This window comes from Equus caballus, chromosome 21 (genome assembly GCF_041296265.1).
Source record: "Equus caballus isolate H_3958 breed thoroughbred chromosome 21, TB-T2T, whole genome shotgun sequence".
Classification (NCBI taxonomy): Eukaryota; Metazoa; Chordata; class Mammalia; order Perissodactyla; family Equidae; genus Equus; species Equus caballus.
The window spans coordinates 43,527,209-43,546,673 of NC_091704.1; the positions used below are offsets into that span (position 1 = coordinate 43,527,209).

Genomic DNA, 19,465 nt, shown 5'->3' on the forward strand with positions numbered 1-19,465 from the left:
GTGCTTACCCCAAATGAGATCACTGCAACTGGCCATCCTGCCTGGGGGCATCTACCTCAATACAGAACACATGTTGCTGGCAATAAGCATCTCGTACATAGCATACATGGCAAATGGAAATACATACCACATTATCACTGCTACCAATCTCATGATGGCTTCGTTAAGAGAATCAAAGAACTCTCTCAGGGCTTGCCCCTGCTCCTTCATGTTTCCAATCACAAAACCGAAGCACATGGAGAAGACAACTAGTCCCAGGGCATTGACCCCATTCACAGACCCTGGAACTGGGACCATCTCTTCTGTGATCCTCGTAAGAGTCTCCATGGCCTCTGACACATTGTTTATCACAGCACCCAGGAGTGTTTCATTGGACTGGATGGGCACTTTAAAGCTTCTCTTCTCATAGTTGGTTTTAAACTGAAAAAGACAAGGTACAACAGAGATTAAGGGTGCTTTTTGTTTTCTTCTTTGTACTCTCCTGTTATTCAAATTTACTATAATGATATACATTACTTTGTATTCAGAGATTAGTGTTGTAGAAGGTATCTGTCTATCTATATATCAATCATCTATCTGATCTGCGACAAACCCCTACTACTTACTCAGCACAGACACACATACACACTTCAATATAGAACAAATTGTAATAGAAAAGTAATATCAGGTGAAGATGTTGGACTAAATGTATACACGTGCTTTTGCTTTCTTCTGAAACCCCTAATAAAATGACTATAATGGGCTTTAGAAAAACTGTAAATCCAAATACTCACAATAGCCCATTTACTCTCTATGGGATCATGCTATAGGATCAAGCTCAAATCACTGAACAGCCTTTTGCTCATATTCCACAGCTGTGAAACAGAGATAACTGTGCTGGTTCTAACTCACAGGGTCATTGTGATGATCAAATTAAACCAAAATACATGAGAATATCTTGAAAATTTTAAAGTACTGTACTAATGTTGGCTAATGGTGCTCAATTAACAAAGCCCTTCAGGGACTAGACTTAGTCGGAGTTTCAATAGATATTAAAAATGAAAAATCCCAAAACAACAGTCTTCAAGGCATTCCTGACAGTATCAATTCTTAAGAATAGGTGCTTGATTAATAGTTGATGATGACAACCCATATCTCAAATCTATAGAAAAGTTTCTCTTCTTACTCAAGAAATGGTCTTTTCTTGGATGCCCCAAGCAGAAGATGCTGAGTATTTTACTGTGGCCATATGAAACAATTAAGCACACCCCTCTATGATTATAATGAGAGCAGGATTCTTCGTCTTTATGTTAGTGGTAGCAAAGCATCAAAGAGAATAATAATATATGGATGTTGACTGGATCTAGAGTCTAGGGGAAGAAAGCCCAGTTGTACATGAAGTGCTGGGTCATTTCTCTACCAAGGTAAATGGGAGACTTTCTTGCCCAGTGAGAAACCACTATTCCCAAACAAGGACTCAGCCAGTTGTCAATACTGTGGACACATCTCTGAATAATCAGGGGTACTGCTGGTAATTTTAAGTAACAAAAGAACAGGCGCCTCTTTGTCTCTTACTCCAGTCAACTCTCAAATCTCTATTCCATTGGGGTGCTTATACATATTATGGATTATCTAGGGTAGATTTTCAATCTTGATTAGCTTTTCCTATGCCTCCAACTCTTTCCCCTTAGACATAGTTTGTAGCCTACACGGAAATTGCAACCTCGTTTGCACTCTGATCTCAGACAAATAGATCTGGGAAGATACATTAGCTTCTCCTTCAAAATCCTGTAAATGCAATCCAAAACCAAATATAATAAATCTGCTTGAGTTAGCACTTTTCATAGTGCTGCTAGAAATCAGCATTTTTGCCGTTATCCAGTGCCAGCTGACTAACTGGAATAGTCAGCCCCATGGTGCTGGGGTTGGCTGGTCAGATTGAAAGGGGCTGATTATTTATGGTTACAGTTGTTTTTGAATAAAGAAAGTTAGATTTTGGCGCCTTAGGCTTTTTTTTAAAGAAAGGATTCTGTTTGAATTTTGCAGTGTGTGCATGCATTATCTATTAAAAATAGTCAATAAAATTTTTAAAAAGGGAAATACAAAGGGTGACATAAAACTTGGTCCTCCATGAGGTTGAGGCTTTGTTTTATTTGTTTTACAGATCCTAAGCAGAAGAGTTAGGGACTTAGGACAAGGGTGAAGTGACATCATCTGGTGAAATATTTGGGAACTATTATTTAACCCAGAAGGTTTAATTGTTTTCCTTTTAATATATTAGGCAATAACGCTTTTTTATTCAAGTGAGGTTAGAATGAACTTTACTAATTTTATCCCCTAATAGTAAAATGTATTTGCATACATAACACAGAGAGCCAAGAGTTACTGGGATATGGGGCGAAAAGGAACTGGACCTCACCGTAGCCTCCAGGTGGGGGTCTCATCCCCCTGGATATGCCTTTCCAGGAAGCAGAAGGTAGGAGCAGAAAGAGGATTTGGAGCCAACACAATGGATTTGGATTCTGGGTCTGCCATTTACTGCTTATGAGATCTCGTGCCTGTTACCTAATCCCTCTAATTATCATACATGAGTTGCCTCATCAATGAAATGAAGACAGTGATATCTATCATATTTATGTAAGGACAAAATATAAACAGTGCCTGGCACATAACAGGCATTCAATAGATGATGATGCCCTTCCTTTCTGATATGGTTACTCCTTTAAAATCCATAAGACCCTTAGCAGACTTTTAAAAAACAACCCATTGATTTTTAAAATCAAACCCAGAAACTCGAATAATCTCCCTGATCTTTAAAGCAAGTTGTAAAGGTATCTGATACTGGAGTTTGCTTGCTTAGTGAGCTTTTGTATGTGGGATGTGGGCTCCGGGAGGGGTAGGGAGTCTCCTGATTAACCTTCTTAATTATTAACAGAGATTCAATGAGCTACTTGTATGCAAGACATATAGTGTCTGGCAACGAATAAGCCTTCAATACAAGGTTAGACCCACCCATCCCCTCCCGTCCTAAACTCCCCAGAAAACCCTAGCACTTTCTATCTGGTTGGCAAGAGAAGTGTTTCTTATTGCAGAGAAATGGGAAAAAATAAAATAAAATAAAAAAGAGGGTTCTACTCTGTGGTACGCCAAAGAAAAATTTCAAAGGTGGATTAGTGGCTGTAGAATGTTTACCTGTTTAAAGCAGGCTTCCACCAGATTTGGAGGGAACATATTCCTGCAAAGAAAATAATGGTCACTTGAAAAATTTCCCAAAGAATAAGTTTGCTCCTTAAATATTTTTTCATTGTGTCTAAGGTGAAGATTGAATTGAACCAACCAGCAAATGAAAAAAGAGAAAGGTTTTGGTGGATTTTATGACTTGAAATGGGACATATGGTCATCCCTAAGTGTGGCCCATGTAGTTCAGACTTTTTAGAAAGTCCCAAATTCAACTCATCTGACCTCTTGTCAGACAATAGGATGTTTTTGTTCAGATATCATATCACCAACTCCGCTCCTGGGAAGCACCAAAGTGAGAATAGAAATGCCTTTTGTCAAAAGCATTCTGGTTAACTGAAGCATTATTCAATAGTAGCCATTTTGGTATTGTGCCATGTGTCTAGGGACCGAGTGTTATGAACCAAATGTCATAGTTGCCATGGGGAATTTTGTTCTCCACGAAGTCCTCTCTAAGGTTTTCTGGGGGATAGAATATTGACTCTGAATTGCTGGAGCTTCTGAGGCTCTTTGGTGACCACTGGGGAGATGGCCCACAACATTTAAACTTGAGGCCCATGTGGCAGCGTTTGTCACCTCCTCAGAGCAGTGTTTGAGTTTACAGGGGAGTGGGGAGATAAGTGGCAACACTTTAGTTTAGGAGTCTCTAACTAACCAGCTGTGTGACCTTGGCCAAGTCATGGCACCCATTTAGGTCTCAGATGACTCATCTGTTAAAGATGAGATTGAATTAAACTATCATTAGGGCTCCAAGATTGAAGACTACAGGAGAAGGAGACAGGACCCAGGCAGCTGCAGAGCCTGAGATTCCAGCAGTTGTATGCTATCAAAGTCACATTTTAAGGTTATAAACTCTTGTTTCTTTCTTCCTCCTGCCTAGACCATCCTGCTTCCTTTTCCTTCCCATTCATGCTCTATGGTCTGTTTCCATAAACCTTGATAAAATGCTCAAGTCAAGTGACTGTTCGGGGCAGGTTAGTCATACAGGTCCCTGGGGCAAGGAAGAGCAGAAACACACGGCGCTGTGATGGATCAACCAGACTGGGAATGACAAGATCTCAATTCTTCAAACAAGGAGTAGAAATTACATAGAAACAGAATATAATAAAATACCCCTAATCCAAACTACCTGAGGGTAAAGTTCATGGAAAAATGGTGAAAAGCCTTAACTAATTGTGTGAACTAAATAAAATCACAGTTATTGGGTGACAACTTGCTATGAAACACTGTTCTAGGGTGGTTTGCTATCTTCAGATAATTGTGATTAACTCCATAAAAAGCATTTCAAGAAAAGGCTCTGTGGGGCTGGGTTCCGCTCACATACAGATGATACAAAGTCACCCATGGTGGGAATTGAGAGGTGCTGCTGAAGAGACATTTTTTGCCCAAATCTTTCTTGAATCTACCTGCCACAGACCCATTCCTTGACGTGGCATGTAGCGTCAAGTCCCTAGAAGGAGTTTCTTCCAGATGATCAAGGGAATCCTTTAGAACAGGTATCTAGGAGTGGCAAATGAGTCACTTTGCAAGTAAGTTGTGAAGAAGGGAGGAAAGGGCTAGGTTTGGGGAGACAGGCTATGTGGGGCTATATGGTAGGAGAATGCTAAGCAGGTGGGGAATCTAGAGGCCTGAGCTGGGATAGCTTCCATTTGTCCTTCTAGATCTACTCTCCATCTTGCTCTGCACCCTGGGAGGCTGACCCTCGGACTGTAGCCTGTGGGTTCTCTCGTCTTCTGGCTTCCTGTTGGGTTTGTCCTGTGGGATGCACTGAAAGATCACATGGTAGAGGGACAGGGAGTGGATGGATATATTCTTCCAGCTCTCTCCCTCCAAATTAGAGCTATAGATCCTATCCTCATGGCCCTTTCCCAAGGCCACAGCTCTTCCTGAGTTCCAGTAACAGCTCCTTCTTTCCCCCCTCAGAGCTAGGGGTGGTAACAAAACAGTATCCTATTGCTATTAGTTCCCTGGTGCCTCACCATCCTTTGTAGGTTCCCTTAACTCTGCTCACACCTTTGCAAACCCTTTTCAATGATCCTTTTGGAAATGCAATATGCTTTCTGCGAGGACCTGACTGATGCAAGGGCAGGGGTGTAGACAGAGCAAGCAGGAAGGTGCCAGCAGCAAACTTTAGCTTACTTCATAGGTCTGTGTAAGACCCACTCCATCACCAAGTCTGCTTCAAGTCTTAGATAAGACTCATTTGTAATCAGTGTATGATTTGTACATAAAACAATGGTAAAGAAGCCATCCTTCAATCTTTCATTACTGATTTGCCAAAACCTTTCTTCAGAAGTAGTACAAAAGGAAAACCTTGGACCAGGCATGACCAGACAATCTCTAAAGTCCCTTCTGGAAATAAATTGTTGTGTATAACGGATGATGATACAGATCACAAGTCCCAAATCAGAAGGATCTAATGAACTGGCTATACTTGAATAAAAACTAGCCTTAAAGAGCAAGACTTGAGAAAAGTCAGTCAAGATTTATTAGGGCCAGCCCCGTGGCCGAGTGGTTAAGTTCGTGAGCTCTGCTTTGGCAGCTGAGGGTTTCGCCGGTTCGGATCCTGGGCGCAGACATGGCACGGGTCGTCAGGCCACATTGAGGTGGTGTCCCACATGCCACAACTGGAAGGACCCACAACTAAAATATACAACTATGTACTGGGGGGATTTGGGGGAAAAAGCAGAAAAAAAAAAGAAGATTGGCAATAGCTGTTAGCTTAGGTGCCAATTAAAAAAAAAAGAATTATTAATATTCTAAGGCGAGCTGCACAGTTGAGAGAACTGAGTGATCAGATTCCGAATCCAAAAAGCAAGGCTCTCAAAATCTATATCCTTTCCTTGCTCTTCTCACCTCTTTTACATGAGATGAGAAAATGGATCCTTTAATTTCTATCAGAAAGAAGGAAAGATATAATTTTCATTTCGAGCCTGGTAAGGCTCGTTCATTTGGACATCTCTTCCGGAGTTTGATTAGCTCCTCAAAACAAGAGGGGTTGGGTGGTCAAAATATACCCAAAGGACGGGCTTGCAAGGACATACCTGATCAAGTCCAGGAAGGCGTCTGCAGCTGTCACTTGTACAATTTTGCCTTCTCTGTGCATATTTTCCTTTGTGCCCTTCCCAGGATGGATGATGATGACAATGATTATGCCAATCACCACGGCAATGATGGTCGTAGTCATGTAATAGACTACAGCTCGCATTCCCATCTTCCCTGATGCCTTACTATCTAGGGCCGCCATTCCTGGTGAAGGTAAACAGAAGGAGATTTTCAGGAAGTCAGTCCAGGGAATTCTCAGTGGAAGGTAATGGGAATAGTATTTCCGTCTACACTCCCACACCCTCAGCCCACCCGGCAATGGGATTTTATAGATGATGTGAGAACTTTGCACCAAATTTAATCAGGGCATCACAAAAGGTGAAGAGAAAAAGCCATCGAATGGCTAGGTATCAGCTGTGTCAGCAAACATGTGATCACGCTTTTCCGTCCCAAGAGTTGATTTCCTGTGGCCCTCTAATGGTTTGAAAGGGCAATCAAGTTCCTTCCTGGTTTACTACTAGCTGGAAGCTATGAGTGTGAATAGTGAGTACTCTGTGTGTGTGTAAAAAGAGATACTTAAAAAAAATTTCTAGCAGGATAATCTAAGCACATTTCAAGTTCAAGCATGGTGGTGACTCACACAGACTAACTGCCATTCAATTCTTTTAAAAGGATCATTGTTTTATACATGTACTCGGGAATCTTTTTTTGATGTTTTTAATGTGAAATTTCAGCTATTGTTCTGATCACCTACTGATTTATTTTCAATATGCATTTGAGGTATATAAAGCCAAAGTTCTCAAATAGCTTCTCTGCGGTTTCATTTCTCTCATCTCATCAAAATTTTTCAAAAAGAATTATTTTGGTGCAGTTCTTTCCCTTTTTGCACCTGCCTTCCTCCACCTGTTCCCAAGGCCTGGAGTACCTCATCTCACGTCAAACATTCTTCTTCCCTTCGTTCTTAGGCCATCTTCAAAGTCTACCTCCGGCAAGGTGTTCTCTTAGGTAAGAACGGAGGCATGACTTTTAACATTTCCCTAACTGCTCTAGCAAATGGAGCACATCTCAATGCTTCTTGGGATGGAAAAAAATCAGAAATGACACAAAACTCTCAAAAGATTAGATCATCTACGATAATATGGGTTCTTCTCTTTCATCAGCTATTTCTTCACTTTTTGTCTTCTTTCTCCTCCTTAATCCCACTGAAACTCTAAAATCCCATCACAGTATAATCCAATTATAGTTAATTGGACTATTTTCTTTTCTACTTAAAATTGTGCTTCTATATAGTGTATTAAAAGGATACATTGTATTTCAATATCAGTGTCAGATTCTAATAGTAATTTAATATTTAGGTAGTGATCCTGTTCATACCAACACATTTAGAGTAAGGTATTGAAAAATAATGGTGTCCAAGATTGCCAGCTAACTGGCTGCGTTTGCCCAAAAATCTTGATACAAAGGTAACGAGTTTAGATGGGAACTGAAGCCAGGACCTTCAATTTATAATTTCATTTGTATTTGAATCATATCATTCATAATTTTCACAATAAGCATATACTTAGTACCTGTTATGTTCTTATTTTTAACAAGAACCTATAAGGCAGATTGCAAAACACTTAAGTAACAGTGTAAGGTTTTAGTTAACAGTAAGTAAAATGGAGTGGGAACTTGAACTCAGATCTTGTGTAACTATTTTTAGTGTACTTTTATTTTAGTACACTAATTTTACAATAGTAAAATAATAACAATTTTAGTGTACTTTCTGCCCTTGAGAAAACCAATTGCAGCTCCCACAAAAGAGGAGGCCAACTTTGGCTTTGATACACGAGCTTAGCTTCTTTTATCCTTGCCCTGGGTTTCTTGAAACCCAGGGTTAAGTATCCATTTATTGGGATGGTGCCGCTTCAACACTTCACCAACATTAAAAATGGGCTAATCTGTTCTCATCGTGTCCCATCCCCTCATTTTCATCCTCAGATCTGAGTCACATCTCAAAATATCTTGGCTTTCCAGTGATTGAAATAATTCCTCTCAGAAGGGGCCCACTCTCTTGCCCATCATTGCCTGAGCTTGTCACCACTGAAGCCTGCAATTCTTCGGCGGGTGAGTGGTGTGGGCACAAGAGGCCGGATATCTCTGCTAGGGGGTACCGGGCAGCAGTATTTTCTTCCTCCGAGATGCTTTCTTTCCCTCTCGCCTTCTATTCTGTGGTGTGTTCCGTTCTCACGCCAACTCTTCTCTGACGCTCCTGCCCACTATTCTCGACCTATGGCTATTCAGAGAGAGTGCTAAGTGGTCAAGGCAGAGCACTGAAACGGAAGTGGCAAACACAGGAGGAGGCTTCAATCTCCCTCCCTCCCACCACGGGGACCATGAATGGGGGAAGTTGTCTCAGAATCCACAGCCACAGGCCATCAATTCTAGGAAGCAAAGTTTATAGGTGCGTGGTTTTTTCTTCTTTTTTTTTAATGAAAGCCAATCTGAAAGTATTTTCTCCATACTTCCTAACTCTGAAATAGCTGAAGACAACCACTGAGGCATTTTTTTAACAATGTGCCCAGAAGGAGAATCAACAGTCAAATGAGAGGCCTCATCACCCTCTGCATATCTTCCTCTGAAAGAGAATTAAGCAACAGCTGCTATTGTTTCAGCCAAGGAAGGGGTGGGGGATGTCTTCATGAACCGATTCTCCATGTAGGTCCTTTCCCTAAAAGGGGTCTGGTGTCCACCTCTGCTCTGGGTACTCCAGCATCCTCCTCCCCACTCCTTCCAACTCTCACTACTCCCCTCTTCACTGAGACAGGTTTGTAAAACCAAAGGGACCACCAGAAACAAGGCCACACACTGCCATCAGGGCAGACCAAACTCTGTGACCATCTCCTTTCCCCAGCCTCGTGAAATCTGAGACAAAGCTCTACACCAGAGACTACACGTAAGTGTCAGCTTGTTGGGGGCAAGGGTAAAGTACTGAATCACTGTGTAGAAAAGGGAACTTTGGCAGGAAGTGCCCTAAATGTTGGAGAAGGGGAAAGTTTGCATTGAGCCTTGTCACTTTAAAATATGTGGAGTAAAAGGGCAGTGGGGTAATAGGGAGACAGGAAGTCACTTGGGTCTGCAGATCCTTGTGGGAGTGTGTTCCAACTACGCGTTCATTGAAATACATAATTGAGAAACACATTCCAGAGCAAGTAGTAAAGATAATGATCTCGTCTGGTCTCTTTTCCTTCATTTGATCTGGGCTTTGCTAAACTGCCCCATTCATGACACCCTAACATCTTTATTATGAAAACAATCTGCCATCAGAATTGAGACCCTCCTGAAACCAAAAGAAATACTGTATTGTACTATTGTTACAAGCACCGTGATGGCTCTTCCAATTACAATGACATATTTGTAAGTTTAAATGTTTTGTATATTTTGAGTTAACTTTTGTGCTGGTCCACTAACTCACTCATCAAATCCTACCTCACATCAATAGCACATATTCATCTGATTTCACGACAACCGTATGTTTTAGATATTGTTGATATCATTTTAAAGGTGAAGATACAAGAGGCCAGAGAAGTTAAGTAACTTGTCCAGTGTTGCACAACTAGTAAATGACAGTGGCAGGGTTAGAACCCACACTCTCAACGGAGTACCCTTTCCACCATATCTCTCTTTTTATGGACAAGCTAGGAGTCACCCACAATTCATTTGCTTGTTATCCATGCTAGCTTTCTCTAACTTTCTTGCATTGGAGGTCAATGCTGAAATGGGCCATCTGGCTGAAGGAAAATTCCATGGAGGGAGGGAACTGTGGAAAAACTCTCACACATCCCTCAGTACTCCCCACCTTAAGGGGAAGTGGGTAAACTGGTCACCAGAAGGACCAGCTAGAAAGCTGATCAACCCACACAAGCTCCTCACCATTCCTAGAAAAACAGCTCAGAGCACGTTCCAATGGAGTGTGGAAGGCCATGAATACTTGTTGGCTGTGGGCACATGAACCTTATTTTCCTTTCTAAAATCAACCCATCAGGCCGGCCTGGTGGCATAGTGGTTAAGTTTGTGCGCTCCACTTTGGCAGCCTTGGGTTCTCGGGTTTGGATCCCTGGCGTGAACCTACACACCACTCATCAAACCATGCTGTAGTGGCATCCTACAAACAAAATAGAGGAAGACTGGCACAGGTATTAGCTCAGGGACAATCTTCCTCAAGCAAAAACAGGAAGATTGGCAACAGATGTTAGCTCAGGGCCAATCTTCCTCACCAAGAGAAAAAAAATCAACCCATCAATAACCAGTCATCAAGAAAGCAAGCAATCAGGGCCGGCCTGGTGGCCCGGGGTTTGCCAGATTGGATCCTGGGCACAGACCTATGCACCACTTATTGAGCCATACTGTGGCAGGCGTCCCACATATAAAGGAGAGGAAGATGGGCATGGATGTTAGCTCAGGGCCAATCTTCTTCAGGAAAAAGAGGAGGATTGGCAGCGGATGTTAGTTTAGGACTAATCTTCCTTAAAAAAAAACAAACAGAAAAGAGCAAGCAAGCAATCAAGCATTTCTGCAAACCTATCACATATTCACCAATTAGTCAAACATCTATAGGAGACTGAACAACATGCTTTCTAGAATGTAAAAGACTAAGATTTTGCTCCAAATAGCTGGCAGCAATCACTCTAAAGAGAGAGGAAAGAACGAAAAGAGATTTTCTTGATGCAAATAGTTAAATAAGCATTCACCTCTTTAGTAATCAGTTTAGCACAACAAATATGCACCAAATTCATGTTTTTTTTTTTTTAAGGGTGGAAAAAGGAGTGTTTCATAAATATATTATGTGGAACTCTATACTGTAAAATAGATTTCCTTTGGTATAATATTTGGTTTGACTTCTTGGATAAATGAAATACGTTTTCAGCCAAGTATTAAAGGATAACATATAAATAACGTCAAGGTCCCAAGGCTCTGTTATTTGCATAGATTTTATTCTCCCATCTGCTAGAAATCTGTGTCTTATACATTAACGTGTCTCGCAGTATACTTCCCCCAATAATTCCCGTCTCTGGTTTGGTAACATGAAATCTAAAGAAGGAGTCTTCTGTTACGAGTTGTCTTTCCCCTCACCCTCATGGTGCTTCATCGTTCTTCCAGCTCCACTGGACCAGGCCCAGAACGAATGGAAAAGGGGTGACAGCAACTGCTGACTCAAGAACATTGTTCTGCTTCAGCTTTTATTTTATTTTAGACGTACTTCTCCTCCAATGGGCTTCTCAAATATTCATCTAATGAAAGCCGCCTGTTCTCAACCCTCCTAGAATTTCAGGATGGGCAAATTTACAACAAGGAAATCAAGGATGAAGTCTAATATGTACCGTAGTCATTTGAATACAAGGTGATGATTTTTTTATAAGAAAGTTAAACTCTAAAAACACAATATACTTCATATTCGCAGATTGAAAAATCGGGTCTTGTGTTCTAACACAGCTGCCTACTGCTGGAGCCAGGGCACGGTGGAGCCCTCAGAAAGGAGAGGGAGCAAGGGCCAGAAAGCTCAGGGAAAAGGCAGTGGGGGGGTGGGGGGGTGGAGGTGGGGAGGGAGTGAGCACGAAGCAAATCACTTTAAACCTCTGTCGAAAACTAGATTAATTTTTTTCACTAAAATATTTTCTTCTGGCCCCTTTATAGACTAGACTGTACAAAAAAAGTAGAGTCCTATGATTCTATGGGTTCTGGAACAGAAAGCAAATCTTTAAAAGTTAGGTTAGAAATTGTTGGTAATGAATGACTGTATCACAGTTTTTAATCCCAATTATAAGCAGGTGATAGCCTCAGAACTTAATCTAAAAGACAATATTTCAAACTACTTAAGGTCAACCTCACACATTTTTAGAAGCACACTCTTTTTTTTTTTTTTTAAATTATGGCACAGTGGTTAAGAGTTCTGGCTCTGGGGTTAGAATACCTGGATTCTATTTCTGGCTCTGATACCACATGGCTGCTGTAAGCCTCAGTTTCCTCATCTGTAGAATGGGAACAATGAAGCTCCCTCATAGAGTTTTCATTGGCATTAAAGGGATTTCCATACAGAAGGCATGTAGCATAGTGCTTGGCACATAGTAAGCATTCAATAAATATTAGCTGTTATTATTATTAATTAAGCAGATAAATAATATAAAAGCTTTTCACTAAGTGCTATTGGACCTCTCTAAGCCTCTGTTTCATCTAGACAAGAAGCTAATAATACCTACATTGCAAGCTTAGGGAAAACTCACAGAAAGAATCTGTACAAAGTAGGCCCTTGATAAATGCTGGTTAAGATCATTGGATGTCTCTCTCTCCTGGAATTTTAGTGCCAAGAGAGCAGAACCATCTGTTTCATTCATTAGCATAGCTTCAGTTCTTGAAACACTGCCAGCACAGAAAGGCACCCAAGAATTATTTGTTGAATAGTCATTCTTATCACTATTATTATTGTTATCCTGGGTAGAGGCTATGCATTCTTTTTTTAACATTTAAAAAATGTTAACTTTTAACATTTAGATTAGGTTACTGTATGAATTACACGTACTTTTAAAAAGCTGCTTTTGTTTAAAATACTCCAAAATTCTGACTAATACTGGTTGCTTTTCCGCTAATTAATCCAAAATAGTGAGGTTCATTCTATCTTGAAGAATGAGAGGCAGACCCTGGAGGAGAAGAGCGAGCCAGCAACACCTGCTGCTCCATTTCCAGAGCTGGGAGCTCCTTCACAGCACGACGTCCCTGGCTGGTCAGGAAGTGCAAGGGGCTGGCGACCCTCTGCGACGCACCACCAGGAGCACCCCACCCTCTTTCCGGTCCCTTTCCCTCTCTCACTCCTATTTTATTTTCCCTCTTTTGCTGACATGATTCAGTCTTGCAGATGAGCCTATATAAGTAATTGCTAGAGTCTTATCTGTCCACATGTTAACAGAAGAATAAGTGAATAAATGAAAAAATAGATACTGAGACGGGAACAGAAGAGGGGGTGAGGTCTAACAAGTGCTGACGACGCAGGTCAGGAAATCAATGTAGGGGGTCATGACTAGTATTTTTATCCATTAATGAAAGACAATAGAATAGAAAATATTAGAGGACATCAGCTATATTAAAGGTAAGAATTATTTTGTGAAACTTTTTTCAGCTGTGTGTGTATACCTGTGTGTGTGGCCAGGTCACAAAGCAAAGTACATTTATATTTTATTTGTAAGTTCTGGCAAAGAAAAAGAAAAGTTTGCAAATGCTGGTAAAAACCCCATTCAGTTAATAGTAGAGACTTTCAAAAGGAACCAGGAACTATGATCTTCCCTTCCCATCATCTTCGCTTCCTACCGCCTTGGGCTGCCCACCACACCCAAGGACTTGTTTCTTCCTCGTGGACACCAGGGAAATGAGGGTGCTGATCTCTGGTATCTGGTCAACTTATTTGAACAAAAATTCTACAGATATTGTAACAAGGGAAAAAGTTTTAGAAAAGGTTCGCCTCATGGAATTTTAAGCAAAGAAGGCTTTTACTTTAATCAGTGATTCTTAGTGAAGAGAGTTAAACCATCTCCACAAAGAGCTGAGAATGATCTTGTGGAATTCACAGTCAATTAAATCACAAGTATTTTCACATGGGTTTTCACCCTGGCCAAAGTTTCCTTCCCATTACGGCTGTTCATAACTTCACAAAACTTGACATTTCATTCCCCTATAACACCACTTCATTTTATGAGGTTATACGGCATGAGAATGACAAGGAAGCTTCTTTTCAAATTTACTGCTTGTGGTGGCATATCATTTGCCAGGGAAACTGAGTTTTTGATTTGACCCTTAAAACTGGTCAACAAAAGCCTTTCTTTGAGCTCTAGTAGAGTTCACCACTAAAATGAAGAGTGGAAAGGAGAAAGAGAAATGTTCTCCTTTGAAAGATTTAAACAGAAAAATCAGTACAGTAGACAATATTATTAGTGGCAGAAAAAGTCACATAAATCACCTTTTATCCTTAGTCTTGCAGGACTGAGCAGACAATGCCTTTTCCCTGGCTAGAGTCATCCTTTGAAAATGGACTTTCATACAGGGAAGGAGTGAGGGAAACTGAGGCCCATCTTCAACTGCTGCTACCTCTAATATCAAAGAGCTTCCAGAGGCCTTCTTCGTAAGCTTTGGGGTGGAGACTGCTTCTCCGGGGTAACTGGCTGGTGAGGTCCTCTGAGTGGTCAAACTGCTTTTCTCTACACTAGTCTTAACCATCCAATAGCTTCTCATTACAGCTGAACACAGCCCTGCAATCCTTCCTGTAATGCGGTCTGCCAGAGAACCTGCCACAGGGACTTCCTCCCACTCTCAGCAAGGTCTCAGGAAACTCTCAGAAGGGCCAGCTCTGAAATTCACTTCTCAGAGGCCCACAGCTGCCGGCGCAAGATCCACTGAGAGGTGATTCAGATACCCATTTACCCTTCACGTTAGCCCATCCTTCGCTCACAGTATTGGAATGTGCCGCACAATATGCTTTTTTGAAGAGGAACCAAGGAGTAATTCATCTTCTTTATGTGTGCTAAGCAGAGCAAGAGGGAGAGGCGAGCGGGACCCATGATGAGCTGAGGAGTAGTGATTAGTAACAGCTGACAGCCTCAGACCAAGACCCTTTCTTTGGTTACCTCATTGTAACAGCCAAGCACAAAGGAATGACTGTCCTCTCGCCAAGACTTAGAAACCCAGGACCACAGAAAATAGCAGCTCAAAGAAAAAATGTGGGTTGGACAGTGAGGGCAAGGGGCTGATCAGACCCTCTCTTGGTTATACCTGCGAAGCCTGGCCTTGGCAAGAAACCTCTACCATGCGGGAAGACGCACCAACACGCGATGGACCATCAACCAGTACCCACCAGGAGCACTGATGTGAACAGAGAACGTAGGTGACTTTACCCGCAGTAGAAAGAGTGTGCAGAGAGCAGCAAATTGCTTTGGTTTAATGAGAGGAAGTTCTTTGAGGGGCAGAGCTCCAGCCCCCTCTGCCTTTTTTCCCAGAAGAATCATGATTTACAACCAAGCACTGGATGAGTGCTTTCCAAAACAGCCCTCTTTACTTTGGATTGTGTTACTTGCTGTGGAAAAGAGCTTTATGTTCTGGGCCCTGTGTGACTTTCTTAGGAAGACCATGATCAAGACAGCACGTTTCCTAGTTGGCAGAATGCTGAATGGGATTGAATTCCACAACTTGGCCAGACTTGTTCGAAGTTAATCAAAAGGCATCTCGAGTTGACTGGAGAACATGTCAGACTCAAGGGGTGCCCTTTCTTTCCGTGGAAGGCCTGTCCCTCACAGAAGAAAAGGAATTGAAAGCCTCATAGAAATTGAAGGCAACATATGGACATTAAAAACCAATTCAACCTGGCCCTGATTCCCAGAAGAACAGTTGAAGCAGGAGTGTGACTCCAGGCCTTGAAATGAGGCTAGGAAGTGGCAGATATTCCTGTGTGACCCAATGTCCACTCCCACCCCTCCCTCCTGCCCCATTTTGTGCCATCAGAAGATTCTGGAACCATAACCCAACCTGAGAACTCTGAAACGGACTGAGGTTGTTTGTTGCTTGAAACTTAATTAAGATAATTTTAAAAGATATATACCTTATTAAAAAGGGAAATAATTGAGAATAAAATGTGTTTACCTCAGCTATTTTCTAAATTAAATCCATAATGTAGAATCTCATATACTATATAAAAGAGTAAATTTTTAAAAATTTAGGTCCACTTTTTGCCAGTTAAGAAGAGTATGCAAAATTCAGTCTTTGGGGACACAGTTGGGTCGAAGAGAGGAGGAAGAAAAGATTGTGGAGATAAGAGAGTTGAGAGAATGACAGACAGGAGGAGAGAGAAAAGACAAAGAAAGGAGACTAGAAAGCAAAGTATGGAATGCAGAAAAAATTCGGTAGGTGCTTTTATCTCAGTTAACAGAGTTCTTGGGCTGTGGCCAACACACCCCTTTGCGTTCTGATTAGTTTTCTCAGCATTGAAAAGCTCACCGCTTGTTCTTATCTAATCTATAAAGGCATCGTTGCACCCAGGGAGCGGGAGATTCTGCTCCCAGCTACCTGACTCAAACGATAAAGCAGTATCACTTCACAGAGTCGAGAAGACTGTCCTAAACTTTGGAATTGTTGGCTTCCCTCATCTCCGCCTTATACACTTAAGAGAACATTCCCTCCTCGGAACAGGAAAAGCTGCATTTTTGCCCCAGGGTCACGGGATTGAATTATTCCTGACGTATTCCACAAGCAGTGGCACAGCACCTGGACAGCTTTTCCCCTTCTACACAAGGCGGTTGTTTCTGCATACTCTAGTTTTGTAACATGCATATAGATAGTTTCTACGTGCTTCTCAGTTTCATATTTTGATGTTTTTTCAAGGGGTATTTAGGAATTCCCAAAAATTCTCCAAAGAAAATTATAGGCAGCCCCTCACATCAAACTTCACGTATCCTGAACAGACTTTAGGGATGTAGGAGTGTGTCAAAGACATGTGGAAACGGCATTTGGTTGATTGGAGACTGATGTTGCATGGATTGGACTGGTAAAATTATCCTTTAGTGTGGGATTTAGGAATAGGGTGGGTAACAATGCAGCCACCAGTGTTTGGGAAAAAACACGACTAGTGGATGGGTACGTTTGAATAAAATCTGGTAACACTAAATGGCAAAAGAGAGAGAGAGAGGGAGAGAGGGAGAGAACTGGAGACATTGTTGTGCAAAAGGAATATGAGATAAAAGATTTATAAATAAGGCAAAGGAAAGGCGGGTGCAAAGCACTGATTTCAAATGAATGATTCAAAAAAGGCCCCCACTGCCCCATCACAAATAATGGAAAGAGGCGGTATGTAGTGAAGTTATGTTAAGGCTAACTTGCTTCTTTTAAAAGTGGCTATATTAACTGCTTCTACAACGAAAAGTTTTTCCTTTATTCATGCATTCTTTCAACTTTTATTAAGGACCTTCTCCGTGCTCTGGCCAAAGACATGATCATTAGGGCCCTCATATATTTAGTATAATAAGTAAGACTTAAAAATATATTATTGTGAAACAGCCCTGAACAAATAAAGTTATCCAGCAGAGGGATCTGGAATGGAATTGGGAGGAAAACAGGGAAATTGGTTGGTATGTATTGAAAAGACATGGTTGTAATAAACTCTACATTTCTCTTGATTTGAATGTGGGCTCTCTCACTAATTAGTTTGTGACTGGTCAAGATATGGAACCTCTCTGTGTCTCAGTAAATGAGGGATAACAACAGTATTTACTTCACAGGATTGTTCTGAGGATTAAATGAGTTCAACGTGTGATCCTTAGAACAATATCCGGCACATATAAATTAGCCATGATGATGATGATGTTTTTGTTTTTGTTTTTTAAAAACACCTTTAGCTCTGAAGGGCTCCTTGGAACACCTCTGTAAAATGAGAAAACTCAGTAAGTCAAATTAGACCCTACACTGCCAGGCCCAGGCTACGTGCTTTATTTCATTTTATCCTCCCAACCAACCTGCAAGGTTGGGACGGTCAATCCCCAGTTACAGATTAGGAAACAGGGAGGTGAAAGCACTTGCTCAGGATCACACAGTTCATAAGCGGCATTGCTGGCATCTGAACTTGTCTTTCTGCCTCCAGAATCCACTGTTTAATCCTTATACTCACTGCCCTGGAGATTCTTTGTAAAATAAATTCTTCTTTGCACTGGATTTGTATCAATTATTGATTTGCACTTGTTTCAACTAGTGGGGAATTCTGACAAAAATCTGATAAATTCATATTTGGAAGTATGTCATATATCATAGTAAAAAAGGATGGTGCACGTGTTGAAAAGTAAAGCAATGACGATGAGTGGCTACTGTCAAAGCACTGGGCAGCCTGCACTGAAATTAGTCTGACATCTCACTGAACTGGAGAGTTCATAACATGTTGGCTTTATTTAGAAGGTGATATACTGGGGCTGACCCGGTGGCACAGCAGTTAAGTTCACACACACTGCTTCAGCAGCACAGGGTTCGCCAGTTTGGATCCCGGGTGCAGACCTATGCACTGCTTCTCAAGCCATGCTGTGGCAGGTGTCCCACATATAAAGTAGAGGAAGATGGGCATAGATGTTAGCTCAGGGCCAGTCTTCCTCAGCAAAAAGAGGAGGATTGGTAGTATACGTTAGCTCAGGGTTAGTCTTCCTAAAAAAAAAGACACAAAAAGTAATTGAAAATTCAAAAAAAAAAAAAAAAAGAAGGTGATATACTGATGGATATCCTAAATCAAAGAAGAAAGAAAGAAAACTCGACCATGGATAATTACACATTGCAAAGACCTTGGGTGATTACTAGAACCTCCAGGTCTCTTGGTGAAGCTGCAGCGCCCTGACCCCCATGCCTTGTAGGGTGTCAGTTATCAACCTTTTCTCTGAGCGCACCCATGATGGCGCTCACCATCTCCTAGGCTAGCTCTTCATTGTTGGGCAGCTTTGATTTTTAAAAGACAGTACTTAGAACTGAAATCTGGGTCCTTATAACCCTTTTCCCCTGAGATAAATTTTTGCTTCTGGAGGAACACAGAGCAAACATAATTCACATTTACCAGAGGGACCTTCTTTTCTCTAGACTAAATACACATCATTTCTCCAACTGATCCTCATGTGTCATTATTTCCAGATGCTCACCAACCTGCAATCCCTCCCACTGCCTACCCGTCAGTGCCCTCACGCTCTGGTCCAAACTTTGTTTTCGCAGCTTCATTTCCTAGTAAGGCCAGCCCTATTCTTCCAGGCAACCTAGACTACTTAGTATTCCCTAGACGTTCCTTCAGTTTTCTGTCTCTGCATCTTTGCTTTTAAGGTTTCCTCTGCCCTCATCCTCATTTCCTGTGGAAATTCTACTGCTAGTCCAGCCCCTGAATTCCCACAGCACTTTCATTGTGATTCTTGGCTTCAGAGTCTGCTTTGTCTTACAGTCATGTGTGTACCTGTTGAGCTCTCCATTTAAATTTTTAATTCCTTGAGGCTAGAGACTGGCGATAGCTCTTCATATCTTTATTCCTCACACCGATTAGCACATTGCCCGCCCAAAACAGGTGTCCAATAAATGTGTCTTGGATTGGATTCAACACTCTCTTAGTAGCTACTCTGCTTTGTCAAAGTCACTCTTGAATGCGCCTGGAAATAAACAAATTACTCCCGATGCAGTGTGA

The 19,465-nt window shown here is 41.5% G+C and overlaps 1 protein-coding gene across 2 annotated transcripts in view; it reads right to left on the reverse strand.

Annotated features, from left to right (window-relative positions):
• SLC1A3 (solute carrier family 1 member 3) overlaps nt 1-19,465 on the reverse strand; it is a 75,317-nt gene that overhangs the window by 10,508 nt on the left and 45,344 nt on the right. Inside the window, exons 4-6 of one of the 2 annotated variants that reach the window (XM_001499617.7) lie at nt 6,261-6,465; nt 3,172-3,214; nt 128-420 (exon numbers count right to left, since the gene is read on the reverse strand). In XM_001499617.7, coding sequence (XP_001499667.1) covers nt 128-420; nt 3,172-3,214; nt 6,261-6,465 — 541 coding nt within the window. Of the gene's footprint in view, nt 1-127; nt 421-3,171; nt 3,215-6,260; nt 6,549-19,465 lie in introns of both variants that reach the window. The other variant, XM_070245911.1, reaches the window with a different exon arrangement.